This window comes from Aptenodytes forsteri, unplaced genomic scaffold (assembly GCF_000699145.1).
Source record: "Aptenodytes forsteri isolate BGI_AS27 unplaced genomic scaffold, ASM69914v1 Scaffold216, whole genome shotgun sequence".
NCBI lineage: Eukaryota > Metazoa > Chordata > Aves > Sphenisciformes > Spheniscidae > Aptenodytes > Aptenodytes forsteri.
Genome location: NW_008796114.1, coordinates 1,142,180 through 1,159,362, shown reverse-complemented (window position 1 = coordinate 1,159,362; position 17,183 = coordinate 1,142,180). Strand labels below are relative to the sequence as shown.

Sequence of the window (17,183 nt, the reverse complement as noted above, 5' to 3'; positions counted from 1 at the left end):
TGAAATGGGAGTCTCTAGCTACAGGGCTTCCTCATGCCCTGGTTGGTAAACACAGACACAGCCTGGCTCTCACTGAAGCATTGTTTTTGTATGCACTGCCCAGAGTTGCACAGGGTTATTTTGTCTGGTCAAATGACATCGTATGGAAGTCCACTCATCTGTCCTTTCTTACCCCTATGTCTCTTTGAGCATCCCCTTCCCTGTCTTCTGTCAACTACAGCTGCTGTTGATGTGCTGCCTACATCAATCTTTCAGCTCATCTGGGCAGTGGTTTAATTATTAAGATATTCTTAAACATCAGTGCCTGGCACCACTCCCTGGATGTGGAATGAAGCATCAGCTTTTGAAACTTTGAAAACTTTTACAGTTTTAACACTTTCTATGAATAACCTCACTAAGCATCGTTCACTTTTGCAAGTTGCCTGATTATTTTAAAGTTGTTAAGATAATTGTTTCAAATTGAAATGAGGTACATTCTTGGTTGTAGTTGAAGGGGAGATTCCATTTATGGCTTGGCATGTGTGTCTGATATTTCAGATTTCAAATGAAATTATTTTTATACAACACGGTTGCCTTTCATAGCACAGGCTGGATCGAAGTTCCTAATGCATCCTTTCCAAGTCCATGCACCATACTCTCATAATGCAGCACTGTAACCTATTCAGTCTCTCATGATTCTGTCCCCCGTGAACTCATACCAACTCCATCCCCTGTTTTGTCACTTTTAAAAGTAATTTTTTATGTTCCTGGCTCGGTCTTGAAACACTAGAAGTTAAAAAAATCAGCACTGTGCTCAGGTGCTTCTGGAAAATCTTCTCTCTCAACCCTACCTGCGTGGCTACATAGTCAGAGGCAGGAAAATTGGCTGGTTTGAGTGCAAGTCAGTTGTATGTGAAGCAAATAAAAGGAAGAATATGTTTATCACTTGTGAAAAATGCCCCAGGCTCATTGTTTAGTAAAAACATCTGGTCACTCTGCAGAGGTGATCAAAACAGCAAACAGAACATTAGGTTGCAAGAACCTTCCTGATGGAAAGTACCATTGAAAATACTATAATTTCTGCTATGTGAGCCAGTGGCAGATGACTGATTTAAAAGCCAAATACATTTTTAAGAATTCAATCCCATACATATACTTAATGTGTCTTTGTGTGTGTGCGTGCGCATGTATGTAATAAAAATAGAACAGATTCAGAGAGCGAGCAATTAAAATGTTTAGAGTCAAGGAGAAGCTTTGTTATGAATAAAATCTGAAAGGATTTGGATTACAGTCAAGAAGCTTAGATAGAGGGCAATCAAAATTGTGCTAGGGCCGATAGTCTTCCAAAGTCTGGTTCAGAAAGGGGTGTGGGGGGTCTGAAGGACAGCTTGGCTAATGTAGCATGTGGATGAAAAAAATGTAGTTTAATGATTTGTTGAACTATTACAAACCCAAACATCAGTTCCACAGGAATAGCCTGATAATTACTGTTTTCCCAAAAGAAAATTGTAGATTGTGAACAAAATGAACAATTTAAACTTGAAACTTCAGCTTAATGGAGCTGCATTTTTCTTGTAAAACCATTCCCATGGAAATTTCCTAATGATTTCCTTTTGAAATGGTTTCGTTTAGAAAGAAAATACAAGCAATACATAGAGTGGTATTTATCTCATTATAACACTGCAGCAAATGAACATTCATACTAAAAAGGCGATGCATTTTAAAGTGAAAAAGGACTCTTTCTCTTCTTGTGTGCACAGTTACACGGTGGAACTCACCGCCATGTGACAGCAGTGCCAAGAGCTCAGTAGGACTCAGGAAAGGGTTGGACATTTCTTGTTATTAAGATGCCAGCTGGCTCCCTGATATTGCTGTCATGATAACCACCATGGTATAGGGAAACATATGTAATGTTTCTTTCCCCGTGGTTTGTAGGCCACCAGATATCAGCTTGCAAATATTTAAAATGTTAATCTTCATTTGTTTGAGTTGTGTTCATACCCACAAAAAGACGGCAATATTTTCTGGACTTTGCAGTCATTTTAAATTTCTCGACGATTTCACATTGGTCTCAGAGAGAACAGATACCTCTGCAGCATTAATCTTGTGTCATGTTTTCCTTTTTTAAGAATTATTTTTTTTCCTGGCTGGCAGAGAGCAGTCCAAGCCGCAGAATCCAGAAACAGACTGTCCCAGAGCTTGTGCCCGCTCCCATCAGGGAAGGGCCTGCCACAGAGCTGGGATCTAGTTTCAAACTCCTGCACAATTTGTGGTTATTTAGAGCCAACATTTTGGTTTAGGCTGGTCTCTAAATATTTGTTGTATGGTTTTATTTATAAGAATAATGACTCTATGTTTACAGGCTACAGCATATAATGCATCTAATGCCTGGTCTCTTATTTTTTTTAGCTTTCCCTAACTTTCAAGTGCGTTTCCACTCTTTAATTTTACACAAACTCTTGGACATTGGCCAGACAAATTCTTTGTAGCCTGTACAGTTCAGGATCTTGGCCAGATTAAAGTTGTCATCAATTTCACCTCCCTCTTCTTTTAATAACATCCCACTTTCTCCCTAGTACTTCTCATGCTTTTAAAGGTTGCCATTCTCTGTGTTCTTCTGCATTTTCTTGAGTATTATGCTCTTTTATTTTATCTCCTGATTTAACTGAATCTTGTTTTTCTGCATGCTCTTTTTAAGCCCTTTACCATTTTAAGTATGGGCTTTCTGAATATTTGCTACTGAGCAGTCTTTTTGTGAGGCTGTGCTGGTGATTCCTTGTCCTGAGGCAATGCTGACTGACAGCTGCAGAGAATCTCCTCAGGGAATTTTAGGAATCTGTTGGTTTCTTCTATACTGAAATTTCAGATTGCATTTTCCTCAAAGCTAGTCTGAGATACTGAATGCCCAAGCTATATTTTGCTTTCCAGAAGTCAATAATACAACATCAAACACTGAGTCCAAGTTTTGCTACTTCAGTGGGGTTTGTTCTCCTGAAATATGATTGCTAGAAGCCTCTGCTGGGGAAAGGTTATGCTTATAAAATACTTTTAAGCAAACAAGTTACCTCAATCCAGAGATGGGAGAGTTTGTAGAATAGGTTTTTGGTTGACATCCATTTGATGGGATATTTTTAAATGTGATGGATAGTCTAAAGTACAGACTGATGAGTTGCAGGCAGTTTTCCTGAGAGAATATGGTGGGATTGGGTATGAAGTCTACAAAGAAATCCTATGCTGTGACACTACTCAGAACGCTCTTGGTCACTTAGCTTACACTTCTGTAATGAGAATTTGTATTTGCCAAGGCTGACTTCAGAGCCCAGCAGCCAGCATCTCCATTATTAGCTGATGCAGCTCGAAACCGGAGCTGGTGTCTTGAATGTCTGGTCCTAAACTGTATGTTGGCAAAATGTGTAAGTTTTCTTTTTCCCAGCATTCTTAAAAAATACAATAGTTTGTGAGATAAAAAAAATCACTTTAAAGTTTAATTGTGGCTGATATTCTTTCTCCTGGCTGGAGCAAGAGTTAACTTTTGAGGTCAACCCCCCAGGGCTAAGTATACTAGTAAACTCCAGCTGCTTTGTACTTCTTTGCCAATACTGAGAAGCCATAAACCCAATTTAACTTGCTGGTTAAACCAGGTTTACAGCTGTTTTGCATTGCTGGAGTGGAGCAGAGCAGCTGGAGCATACCAGTGAATCAGGGTGATTTTTTCTTTGCTGGGTCTTGTGTCCTCTTGTTGAGTCTTACATGGAATAAGCCAAGGCAGAGGCAGTCAGTTCTTGGCAGTGCACAGTCAAGTTGATGCAAGACTTGCATTTAGAGCCAAAGCCACCGTGTTTTTTTGTCTTTGTGTTTGCTTTTATATTCTCCTACTAACTGTGTTTGCCATGGGGATATATATGTGTAATAATTCCATGTCATACTGGCCTTATACTCAGTCTTTGTTTTGGTAAGGGCAGCCATCAGCTTGAGTGTATTTTACAAGCTTTGCTGGCTCAAGTCATCTTACGAAAACACCTTATAAAACTATAATTCAGGAGGATGAAGAAGTCTTTGAGGTTAAAGCACCAGAGGAATTCTTCATTTCAGAATCAGCTTGTCTCTCATTGATTTCACTTGTGACTGTATCAGGTCTCTTTATTTGTCTATGCCACGTTTTCCCATCTATACAACGTCTTCTAGTTTTGTCTTTTTGAGTCTTGCTGATATTAATGCCATTTTGTCCTGCTTCTCTTTATTTGTCTATCCCACGTTTTCCCATCTATACAACGTCTTCTAGTTTTGTCTTTTTGAGTCTTGCTGATATTAATGCCATTTTGTCCTGCTGTGGTTTCATAAAAGGGTCTTAGGCTGGAAATTAATTACTTGAATCCTTCTTTTGGCTGTCTGAGATTGCAATGCAGCATGAGTATAGATGAAGTTCTTGGTTTGGACAAGCTTGTACTGTCACCAGATCAGTAAATCCTGATATTGGTTGCAACTTGTAGTCACTAATGTAATAATAATAAATATTATTGGAGGATAGACAAGATGATCTTTAAAAGGTCCCTTCCAACTCAAACCATTCTATGAGTCTATTATCATAATAAAAGTTTACAAATTCTAGCTGTATGTAGTTGATAATGGGCCTAATGCTGGAAGAAGGCACGATTAATGTAGTAGGGTATGTGAATGAATGGAAAACAGTTCAGGGGGGTAAGACTATAAGAACACCTGAAGAACTATCTTTGTGTTATTTGTTGTGTGCAGCATGTGCATATGGTTACAATCACCTGGGAAGTGTTTAGAAACCTTTGCCTACAGCAAGAGTGATTGCTGGATCAGTTGCGTAAAATGCAACCGTGCTAATCTGAATGGCTCTGTTGAACTCCAGCCTGTTTCACCTCTGCTGCTCCTGCTGTCTTTGCCACAGCCGGACTTCTTGTGTAATTTTGAAGTTACTGAGGTCCTTGTTTTAGCTTCTGCCCAAATATTAGTTATCAGGGGAAAACAGTTCTATACCTGAAGTAGTTGCACCAGCAGCCACCACACCATGGCCAGATGAACTTCCACTCTTCCAAACTGTTCGGACTTTTAGTGAGTTTCTGTTCTTTCACTTTCATAGGCTTGTGACATTCTGTATCCGGATTCCAGTAATGTCACACTGCTATATGCATGGTTCCTATGCTGATGATTTTGTGGGATGGCAGTAGCCAGTTTTAAAATTAGAAATCTAAAAAGAATCTGTCTGCAACCAGCAGCAAAAGTCCACTCAGTTAATTTCAGCTGAGTTCATAGAAAAAAAAAATGACATCCCCCAAATTTTCTCTGCCCATGCATGTCCAGGATTTTGTGCCTTCTTTGTAGTCTGCAGATCCTGATTGCCAGCAAATCAACTGCAGGGGAGAGCGAAGGACCACCTGTTGCACTAAATGTTCACAAACCTTGCAAACAAAAATAAACAGTTTAAAAAAAAAAAACCCTAACAGCTTGTAGCAGCTGCCACATTCCACCCAAGAGAAATCTTTATGCTAATGGAATCTGACAATCTACATTATAGAGATCTACATGTATACAAATAAAAAAAAAAAAAAGAAAAAAAGAAAAAAAAAGAAAAAAGGGAAAGAGAGTAAGTCTTTTGGGCTCCTCTGGGTAGGTGGTGTTTTATGTATATAAGGTTTTTGTCATTGATCTCAGTCCTGTAGTTTACATTCTTTGATACCTTGGAGTAAAACATTTGTTGAATGCATGAGCTGCATGATATGGCCAAGGACTAAACTGAGCTCTTTTTGTTTTACTGGTTAAATAAGGGGAGCAGTATCCCTGCTGTGCTCCAGCTGCAGAAAAAATTCTGCTGAAGATCCATGTATGAAGTTGCTTAGAAAATTAATGGCTTTTAATGTCTCACGTACCAGTTTGCCTCTTGTACCAGACTGACGAAAAAGCAAGGAATGTACATGAGGAATACTAGGCAGCTGAGTTGTAGAAAGAAGTCAGGCAGCAGCTTTGTTTTGTGTAAGAGGGCTCTGATCCCAGGACACATGGTGTTGGTGCAGGAAGCTGGTTGGGGTTATTTTCCATCATCTTGGGGCACTCAGTGGGGATGCTGACCTCATAGTCACCATGCTTGTGAGAATGGTGTTTTCCTTCCTATCTGCCAACAAGAAGCCTGGGAATTTGTGGATCAAAAGAAATTATGAGCTGAGGATTTCCAGGGCAACCTGGAGATAGTAGAAATGGGAAAGGGATTAAGAAAGAAAAAATCTGAACTAGTTTAATGTTCCTCTGTAATCTCAGCAATCACCATGGTATCCCTGGGAGCTCTGAAAGTGACCCTGTGGTCTTGTTGGTAGGCTCAAAGGTTGCTGAAAGTGCTGAGAAATTTCCTCTCCTCCAGGTCCAACACTGTTAAACTGCAGTAGCTGGATACGTGGTCAGTGTGGTAAGAAGGGATGATAGGAAGCCAGCCAATGGGGTAGTAGAAAAGGAACGGCCTTTTTGCACGGTGGCAGTGAGAGAGAGCTATGCTTCAGGCCTTAGAGGGTTTTTTTGCACATTGAACCCATGGGTCTTCTCCATGAACTTTTCAGTAGTGTCACACTGGATAGTTTCAAGCTCCTTGAAATACAATGCTTGCAAAAGCCTGTCTGTTTTTGACAGATCAGGCCAAGTCCCATGGTCAAAAACACTTGGTCAGCCTGTTTGTCCAGCAAGCTGCCTGAAACAAGGGACAGTGTTTTAGGAACTTTTCTCTGTATTGTCTCTGGGGAGAATGTGTTAGTCTGGAGGAGTTAAGCATTGGCATTCCCCTGTGGGCACCGGGTCCTTCTCCATACAGACCAAAATGGCTGTGTTTTCTTCTGGCTACACATCACTCCGTAGAACAGCAGAAATAATCGGTGGAAACATCAGAAAAAAAGAACATAGGGAATGAGCAAGAGTGGAAATGGATGGTTTTAGAAGAGATTTGCAAGAAGGAGGAAATGAAAGAGGCAGAGTGATATGAATTTGCAGTCAGCAGGAGCTTTGGAGATGTTCACCGCAATAGCTATGGTGCAGCAGGAAGGGCCCTTCTTCAAGCAGACAGGTGAGGGGAAGGACCTTGTGGAGAAAAGTTGGTAAGATCAGAAAGTGCAAGTTTATGGGTGCCTGTAAAAGCAATGAGGAACATTTTGACCTGAGACTGTCTCAACTGAAAGCCCAGTGGAATACGGTAGGTTTAGAAACCTCAGTTGCATCTACTCCCACTTTTGCTAGTTGCCAGCAACGGATGAGCTTGGTTTTGAAGTATCCTTTCTCAAGGACTGTACTCTACCCTAGCAAGAGAAAACCATAAAACTGTTTTAATTGCTGCTTGCCTAACATATGCCAAAAGTGGCATGGATTGCAACACGGCACCAGAGAACCAGCAGTCCTATGGTAGTAGTCTGAGATGGTCTCCTAACTCTGAAAGGAAACCACTGCATGGGGGAGGTCTGCATTTTCCTGTGGCTGGACCTTGAATTCAGCATGTGGGCTTTTGTACAAGGAACCTCTTTAAGGAAAGGCAAATAATCTCATCTTGTCACTTTGGAGCTAGAAGAAATTATAGGAAGCTTATCTTCCTCAGAAATCCTTCTGTTTGTCCTTCAGACACGATATGTAGTACCAGCCACAATCTGCACCTCAGGGTCACAGGCATGTTCTATTTTGTTGGAGCTTCAGGAGCTATTCTCTAATTCCCCTCTGCTGACACCAACATAAAGTAGAAGTAATGTCTTTGAGTTTAGCGAAGTTGCACCCCACTGAAGCTGGCACATGAAGAAAACCAAGCTCCCAGTTTGAATGCCAGAAGAAAAGTCAGATCTTCTTCCTGTCTTATTTCGTTGTGAGCAAGTATGTGCAGCAGGGTGGCTTGAGCTGTGCTAGCTGCCAGCCGCCACAATTAATTACTACATATTGAGACTGGTTCACCCTGCACCCCTCTGTATGTTGCAGATGTTGACACCTGTCTCTTGATTAATTCAGAATCCTAACACATGTAGAGAACTCTAGTTGAGAGTCACAGAGTCTTATAGAGCTGGATGTCATTAGGGATGATTTTCATATGTCAGATGCACTTAACTTCCCCTGAATTCCCTGCGTCTGGAATGAACTCAGTGTCTGCAACTGGATGACACCATTCAGGAGGGCATAGCTCAGGAAAGGCTGAAGAAAACACAAAACCCATCTCAGTGCCTACAGAGACTGAACTAAGAGCAGCAACACTAGTGACTCTCCCTCTCCCATTTCCAAGATTGGCGGAAGGAGAGATACTTGCTGTTCTGTGCACTAATTTAGGGGTAATTATAGATCATATTTCAGGGCACAACATAATAGTTCTTGGAAGAAAAAAAGTTCTTTTCTCCTTTGTGTGCTACTGCATGGTTGGTTAGATACTGGCTTATCAGTAATTAGTGAATTCCTTTTGCAATTTTTTATTTGTGCCAGCATGGCAAATTATATCCAAGGTTGTGGCTCTCCTTCCACTTCCATCATTGTCAAAAAACCCCTCCAAAAGTCTGTAAAGTCAGTCGAGTGATATCAGCATAAAATCAATGAGAGGGGGCTTAAGCCTCTGATATTTAATTTTCTGCAGCATGCAATTCCAGTCAATTCCCAGGGATCCCTAAGGCTCCAACCACATGCCCAGTTTGAAAGGCTGTCCAGGAAATGCTGGAATGATGCGGGGACAGCATCTAGCCAAGTGCCATCTGTTGGCCATTTACCATACTGCTTCAGAGGATGCACAGAGTTTCTGAGTGCCTGAACCAAGCACAGATGATGTGGCCTAAAATAGTCTCTTTAGGTTCAAACCTGCAGCTTAGTACCTCATTTTGGGAGGAGGACTCCATAATGGAAGCTTTTCCCTAGGTCCAGTCTCTTCAGACTCCCAGTGTAGTTTACCTTTACTTTCTTAGGACCTCAGAAAAGATGTTAAGACTTTTGGTTAATGGTTTGGCACATGAGTAGACATACAAAAAAGTCTTACTGTGATTTGTGAAGCATACTCTTGCTTTTTGTTGAAGGATAAAGTGATTAACTGTCACTAGGAAAACAAACGTCCTAAGCATAGTGACCCCTACTCAGGCTTACCTGCTCCAACCCTTTGAGGTGGAATAATTTGAGCTAGAGGAAGCAGATAAGTAACACTTTGCTCCTGCAGCACTGGGCTCCTGAAGCAGGGAGAAAATGTCTCAGCCCCTCTGTACTCTCAGATTGATTCTCTGTCTTGTGGTCACAGAACCCCAGCAAGTTATCTCATATCATCTTGAATCAGCTTATGTCTAGGATACCGGTTTTGGGGGTAGTACTGGTCTGCATGTAACAATCCTCCATTGGTAGGTTTGTGTTACTCCTTTAGATGGATGGACCTGTTATTGCTTCAGCCCAACTTGGAAGTCAGTGGGAGACATAAAGGACTCTATATTCAAAATAGATTGGGAGCAATACATACCAAACCTTTCTAGTGTCCTACAGAATTTCTACTTTGTACTGGCAGATTGTCTAAACCGTTGGCAAAGTTTACTGAAAACGTCCTTCAAGCAAAATGTCCACTATGCAATGACGTATCACCTAGGGTTCTCACAGAAGATAAATGCTTCCTGATGGCACTTGGGGCTGGAAGTTTCTCATACACTATCAGCCAAACAGTTTATGTCCATGCCACTGCAGCAGTATGAATTTTCCAGAAAAATGGAGGTGGGGCTGATGGTTCTGCAGGCGGCATCTTCACCCCCAGCCTTTTCTTAACTACAGCCCTCTGCACTGATGTGCAAGCTGCTCCAGGAGACACTGTCTCTCAGAAACACTGCAAATCTGAGACTCAGCCTGCATGATCTCAGGGTTATTAAAGGGTTTCTGGCATTTGCTTGGTATGGAAAGAATTTTAGCTGGGGTGATTTCATCACATTTTTAACACAGATTGTTACTTTTTGTCTCCTTAAGTTTCCCCTGCAGACAGAGATATCTCTTTCTTTCTTAAAGTGCAGAGAATACATATAAATAGCTGTTTTATTCCTTCACTGGGATGCTTGTACTTATGTGATCAGTGAGGACACTCTAAATTATTGTTTCTGTACCTTCTTTGAAATCCACAGAGCTCTTCCTGAGCCATTTGACTGAGTGCTTCACATCACTTTATTCCTCTGTCAATCATCTATATAATACTAGTGCCAATTTGTTAAAAATCAGGTTCAAAATATAAACACATTGCTTTGCAGAAGGTATTGTGAATTATTTTGATGTGAGTGTGCACCCTGTTGCAAAAAAACACTGCTATTTGCAAAATTCCATCTTAGCCCTGCCGTATGAGAACTAGGACCATATATATACCATACCTACCTAATACATACATGAGATATTTTTGCAAAGAAAGGGCCATCTGACTCAGCGTGCCAACCTGGACTTTTAAACTAGTCTAACATCACTTTTTTGTTTGCTTATTTTTTGAGCAAGCCTTCTTCTTCTTCTCCCCCATAAAGAGAGGTGGCTGTCTCGTGTTTTTTTCTGCAGTTTGCTTCAATTGCTTTCCTTGGTAACATATTCCATATGTTTACTCTCTTCCCTTTTTGTCCTTCAGTAGCCTAGAGCGTTTTTCTCACCAAAGGTTGCATGGTTGTTTTCCCAGGAAATGTCATTGTTCCAAAAAAGAGATTATAAGAGCAAATAAAACACATTTCCAAGATGGTGCTGCCAAATAGCAAAATAAAAAAATGCTCATTATTTTTGATGACAAGGATATTAAAAGGAAAAAAAAGTGTTGCTTAAAAATAACCAACTCTTCAATAGTAGTGCAGGAGGATATTCAATTAAATGGAATGTAGCTTTCCAGTGAGCCCATCTAATCTTGGATTGAAACTATGGGTTGAATTAATTTTTTTCATTTCTATTTTTTTAACCTATATTTTGTACTCCATTCCCAGCATTGTTTGTTACTATTTATATTTTATGTTGAGAGTCCTTTTTTCAGCTGTTTCTAAAACTTTACAAAAATGTCAGATGTCATGTTGGAAACCCAAAGCCCCAAATCAGGCCATAAATTACAACAAACCATAAGTATATATGTGTTTATATATATATAAAAGGCCATTGTACTGTTCTTCAGCACTTCCCTTGTTGGCTGTCCTCTTCCCTCCCTTTACCGCTCACAACAGGTAGAACTGAAGTGTCTTACCTGGCGTGTTTACTTTGCAGACTCAGAGCAGAGCACTGGGTCAGACACAGAGGTGCTGGCAGAAAGGACGTCCTGCTCATTTGGCTCCCATTCTGACCTTACATCTGGTGGCTCAGGCCCTCAGCCTCCTCCGCCTTCATCCATGGAAGAGATCCAGGTAGAGCTGCAGTGTGCTGACCTCTGGAAAAGATTTCATGACATTGGGACAGAGATGATCATCACAAAAGCAGGCAGGTAAGATATCTCTGGCTTTCTGTCTAGTTAAAAAAAAAGATCATAACAAAACAAATTAAAAAATATGTTTTTTTTTTAAGAAATAAACCTTTTTTTTCTTCTTGATAAGCCAAAGGAATAAATATGCAGGAAAAATTAAATGGCTGTCAGAGTTTCACAGCTGTATCTCCTACTAGCTTTCTTAAGACAGGTAAAGTTGTTTCATATTACTGCTTGAATCAGTGGCTCCAAAGGAGAACTGGCAGCTGCAGGAAACTGTTGAGGGTAGTCTTTCCTTTGAGCAAATAAATCAGGAAATGATCATTGTACTGCTTGCTGTACTGAATTTAAAATGAGTTATGAATTTGGGGGTGAGCCATTTGAGTTTCCTTTCAAGTTCACATAGCACTTCATAAGCCAGTTGATTTAATCTCAGATATAGTGAAATTCAAACTCACCTTTGCACCAAATTAATGTCGTCCTGCAACTCTAAATAGATAAAATGTTAATGACTTCCTGTATAAAAAATGTGCAGGCTTAATGTTTTCCTCTGCTGTTGCAACTGATACCACGTCAGCTGAGGTTAGGAAGAGCCACTAATAAGCCAGATTTTTTTAAAAGGAAAAACCCACCCTACCATGCTGTCAGCCAAGGGGCAAGATCTTCGTTGCTGTCTACTGTTAAAAAATGGCTAGAAGTCTGTTTGCCAAAACACAGCTTGAAGCTAGTTGTAAATGCCTGGGTCCCTCAAACTAGGCCCTTAGCCATGTTTGCCTTAACATACTGTTCCTTCCTTCCACCTCACGAGGTTTTAATTCCGATCGGTGCCGTGAGGAAGGAAGTCAGCACCACGGACAGAGCCGGTTGCCGCGAACAACCCACGTGACTGCCCCAGGAGCTGTTCTGCCCCTTCCGCGGGCGTGCGGAAGGGAATTTCCCCCAAGTTTCGGGGAAAAAACGCGGTGCTCTGTTGTTTATAATTTTGTTTCATGTCTGTGCTCTCAGAATTTGCCAGAACAGCTAGACTTGTTGCTTTATGTTCTTGTGAAGTGAGCGCTATTGCTCTGTAGCCCCAGGAAGTCCAGATAATTTAAGGAAAGTTATGTTGGACAAACAACCCAGACAATCCCTGAAGAAGATTATCGGAACCAGATTAGCTCCCGCTTTTAGATACGCGATCTCATTGGCACAGGAAACATCTTGCATCGGTACAGAGTGGGCTGCTGGTTTTGCCCTTCTGCCTCAAATGGAAGAGGCAAAGTAACAGGGATTATAACACTTCCTATTATGCAACAACTTTTCTCTGGAGATGTCAAAGCAGAACCAGAGAAAATTACTATCATTATCCTCTTTTCATAGGGGGTGAAACTGAGACCTAAACAGATTAAGTGATCTGTCCAGCATCATTAAATACGACACTGGCAGAACCAAGTTCCTTGCTTCTGACTTTGTTGTCCTGGTGCCTGGGTCATGCTGTCTCAGAGAATTAAAATAGTATGTTGTTACCTGTTGGATTAACTATAATTAATTCTCTTATGATACATGGAGTAGATAGACTTAACACCAGCATAAATATCTTGAAGCCCACCAACACCAGTGCACACTAAAATGCCCAGAGCTTAGTGGTATGAAGATGATCTCAGCAGCTCACACATTTCTGAATGAAGTAGCTGACCTTTCTGGGATCTTAAAAAGCCATACCCTGATTACATTTAAAAAAAAAAAAAAAGTCACCAAAAAAGTTGCAACACCAATGCCCCTGCAATTTTGCAACTAGTTCAAAGCAACTTCTCACAAAATCCTTGACAGCATTGGCGGGGGTCCTGGTGAAGGAAATGTTCATGGAAAAAAACACAGTGAACTATTCTGGGGAGGTATAACATAATGAAATTAAATACTTCCGATCAGTTCAACAAAGAAAAATTTCTATTTGGTCAGACTGATACACATATACAAAAAGATTCTGTAGTTCCTGAAAAATTTTTAGGAAATTACAATATTGAATACATTGCTGATTTTTTTAAAAGAACAACTTTTTGTTGAAATTTGTCATCTGCTGCCTTTGAGCTATAAACTCTTATTTGTTGATTGGAACTATGTATTTTGACACTTTTGATGTAAAACTATTCTTCTGACATTTATGAATTGAAATGTTTCATGTCAGCAGTGGTTCATGGAACTTGCCATTCATGTTGCCTTCCTGACAAATATGGCTTCCTACATCGCATATCATCATAACAAACAATAGATACATATCCCTAATCACACAGTAATAAGAGGAAGCTGATTAAGAATTATTGTAACATGTACATAGTTCCTTACATGTGGGTACATGATGCAGCTGAACTACAATTCCAGTGAAGCACCATGCCAGGAAAACTGAGCCCCATTTAGTAAAGAAGAATCCCAAAACAAAATTCAGATTCACTTCCCTCGCCTGATTTCTTCTCTTTGCTTTAAAATGGCCCCAATTAAAAAAAAAAAAAAAAAAAAAAAGTTTTGATTTTCTTAGATTTTGGCTCAAAGATTTTGGTTTCCATGTTTTGGAGGAGAGGTGTCTATACTCTGGGGAAAACCTTGGTCTGCATTTTCTGATGAAATATCTCTTTCCCTATTTATGCGGCTGTCAGAGGTGTTTAACAGCACATGTTAAGAAAGACAGACACCCTAACTATTTTAAGGAGTCCAAAACAATATGTATTTTGATAATTTTTAGTAGGGAATAGATGTAGGAAAACTTGTAAGGACTGTAAAGAATATTTCTCTTTCCAAGATTTTTTCTGTAACACCATTAATAACATTCTCAAGTGCCTTTGCAAGCTCCAGTCTTGATAATTTTTCCACTTACGAAAGACCATGTATCACAATACAGAGTCATAATTACGGTGCAAATTATATATTCTTTACAATCCTAAATAATATTCTTTCTTCCTGAAAGGAGATGCTTATCATTACTTGAGTCCTGATGGCTGACTGGCTCATCACTGGCTGCCCACACAAAATCTGTATAGCTACTAAATATATGTATTTTTTCTGCTTGATGATTTTCTTCTCCAGAAGTGAGGTTAAAAATATTGGAGGGGATTCTTTTTTTCTGCTGACTACATTTGTAGGTTGACCATTGCAAAACATAATGAAGAGTTGGGCAGTTTCTTTAGGTAGTACATCTGCTTATTGGGCATGGTCCTTATAGATATGATAAAATTCACAAATTAAATGTTTAACTTCTCAGGTTAAACATTTTTCTTTCAGAGAGGATGTGTCTGTGATGGGTGAGAGCTGAGTCTAGCAGTCCTGTTTCTCCAGATATGATGCATGATATATGATGCATCCCATAGATTAGATTGCATGATTTCTGGCAAAAATAGCAGAACTGGTGTTATTTCCTGAAGATTTCCTACTACGTATTGAAATTGTGAGAGACGCACAGTGCAATTTGCAACTTCTTCCTTCCCCAGGGAAGATTCTGCTCTTCTTGTTGCTTTCTCTTTGGAAAACCTGTTTCAGTCCTTTAAGGCCTTCTTGTTTTGAAAGCCCTTATAATTACAGACTCAGTTGCCTGTAACTACCGCAGCTTAATTTCCTATGACTCGTAAGGCACTGCTTGGTTCCTGCCTGACCCCACAATGTCTTTCTGCTCTTACTGTGTAATGCTAGTTTCTAACCTACATTCTCATTTCAAACATATTTCTGGAGCTATATCATGCCTACGTCAGACCTACTACACTTTTCAACTTTCAGACTCACACTCCCACTCACGTTTAATTCTGCTTTGTTTTTTCTTTTCTTGATGCTGTATTTATAGATGTCTTTGTTTCCATAAACCTACTTCAGTCCTCTTAGAACTTTTCCTTTCTTCCTTTCCATCAGAACGTTGTTATTCAGAATTTAATAAGTTGCTTGTAACAAGACTCCTTTGTTCTTTGTGCGAAAGATGCAAATGGCTTTCTATCAGCTGCAGTGCATTCAAACCTGCACTTTATCTCCTTTTTGTTTGAAAGGCAACGTACAAAAAAGACTCTGTACAAAATAAAATAAATTCAGCTTAAGCCCCAGGTCATACTGATTTAAGCAACTAGTCCTAAAAACATCTTTAATTCTTTTTCTCTACTCTCCTTCGCCAATGGCGATCACGCATGTACCCTGGCAACTTCAGCAGAGGAATTTGAATTGCTCCCCACACCCCTACAATCCCTAGCTGAAGTCCATGGTCACCTAAGCTGCAGGGGTAACTGTTAGTTAACTGCTGCATAGAGGTGCTGCCCAAAGGGGAAAGCAATGTGCACTTATTACTGGGGGGATACACTATAAAGAGTGCTTTGAGCCCTGCTCTGGAAGGGAAGCGCTGCCTACTGTTTATGGAGGTGGTTATACGAGTGCGACCATGCACACAAGCACAGCCAGGAGGTATTCCTCTGGAGACCCAGGTTCTACCTGTCACTGAGCCGGGATCTCATCTCAACAATGAGGGAAATGATCTCATCTGCCATATCACAGTTATCGTATCTGTACTGCGGGATGGCTCAAACCTAAGTGCTGAGGCCGGGTTCAGTAATAAGAGTGGAAAACGCCAGCAGTGTGTGGAACAGGTGACCTTGTCCCCTCCTGACTCCTCTGTGCCTCCTGATAGGTTAAATGGTATTTTGTCTGGAGTTTCTTTGCCTCCCTGAAACCATGAGTCTGAGTTGTTTGAAACGTGTACTTGGGTCTGTTTACATTACCAATTTTTTTTTTTATTTCCAGTGGAAGGAAGAAAGTGCCCCACAGTGCTCTTCAGTTAGAGACAGCAGCAGGGATTTTGTTGTGAAGCTCTGTTGAGGCTGAAGGGGCCCATGGAGAGGACTTCTCAGGGTGAGGGCTGGCAGGCTATAGCTACCAAACTGCTGCCCAGAGGTTCTGGCCCAGTGGGCCAGATAAGCTTCCTCCAGCTTCCAGAAAAATGTCCCCTTTGGGAGCTACTGAGAAGATCTGCTGGGCTCCCTCTCCCTCATGAACAATAAATCATTTTGCTCCTAAAAGCTCCCCTCAGCCTTTCCTCTCAACACAAACATCTCCTTTACATGCTCCTATGCTGCAGAGGGAAACAGAAAGGCATGCCTCCCTTGCCTTGCCTTGCCTGGCCTCGCCTTGCCCGGCCTCGCCTTGCCTCACCTTGCCTCGCCTTGCCTTGCCTTCCCTCACTTTCACTCCTCACAGGTTTGTTTTTATAAAGAAATATACATTTGGCACTGGTCTTAAATGCAAGGAAATATGAAGTATAAAATAGCAATGATAACTTCAGGCTGCCCTGTAAACTCATGCACATTGTAAACACCATGCACGCTTAATCTGCAAACCTAAATCAGATTATTTTGCGGAGTTTCTCAATCAGATTTTTTTATGACTGGGAAATGACTACTCTGTCTGTTAGTGTCAATAGACAGTATTGTCTTTTGCTACAATTGAAGAGCACATCCCTTCACTTTAGGGTTTGCATTTAGCAGATATCACCCTTAAGCAAATTTAATCTTATTTAAGTTTTGCTGTTGTTTATGCAGTGTATAAATCATTACACTAAACAGTCATGAAAACTGTACAGTAAATTGCATCAGTCCTTTTAAACTCTCATGTGACTTCTGCTCACTAAGCTGTCTGTACAGGAGTATTTCCAATGCCTGAAGAGGTTCAAGGTATTGCATTTCTGTTTTGAGACCACCTGCCAGGTACCTTTTAATTTCTGATCCCCTAATGGGGAATTGCCCTCTCTAAAACTAAGCTGTGAAACAGAGAATGAATTTATGTTGGAAGGAATCTTTGGAGGTCATCTGGCCCATGC

General features: G+C 40.6%; 1 protein-coding gene across 1 annotated transcript in view; it reads left to right on the top strand.

Moving 5' to 3' along the window:
- The window catches only part of TBX15 (T-box 15), a 102,827-nt gene that overhangs the window by 49,343 nt on the left and 36,301 nt on the right, over positions 1-17,183 (top strand). The window contains exon 2 of the mRNA XM_009287090.2: positions 11,176-11,389. Within this exon, the coding sequence (XP_009285365.1) occupies positions 11,176-11,389 (214 nt within the window). The remainder of the gene's footprint in view (positions 1-11,175; positions 11,390-17,183) is intronic.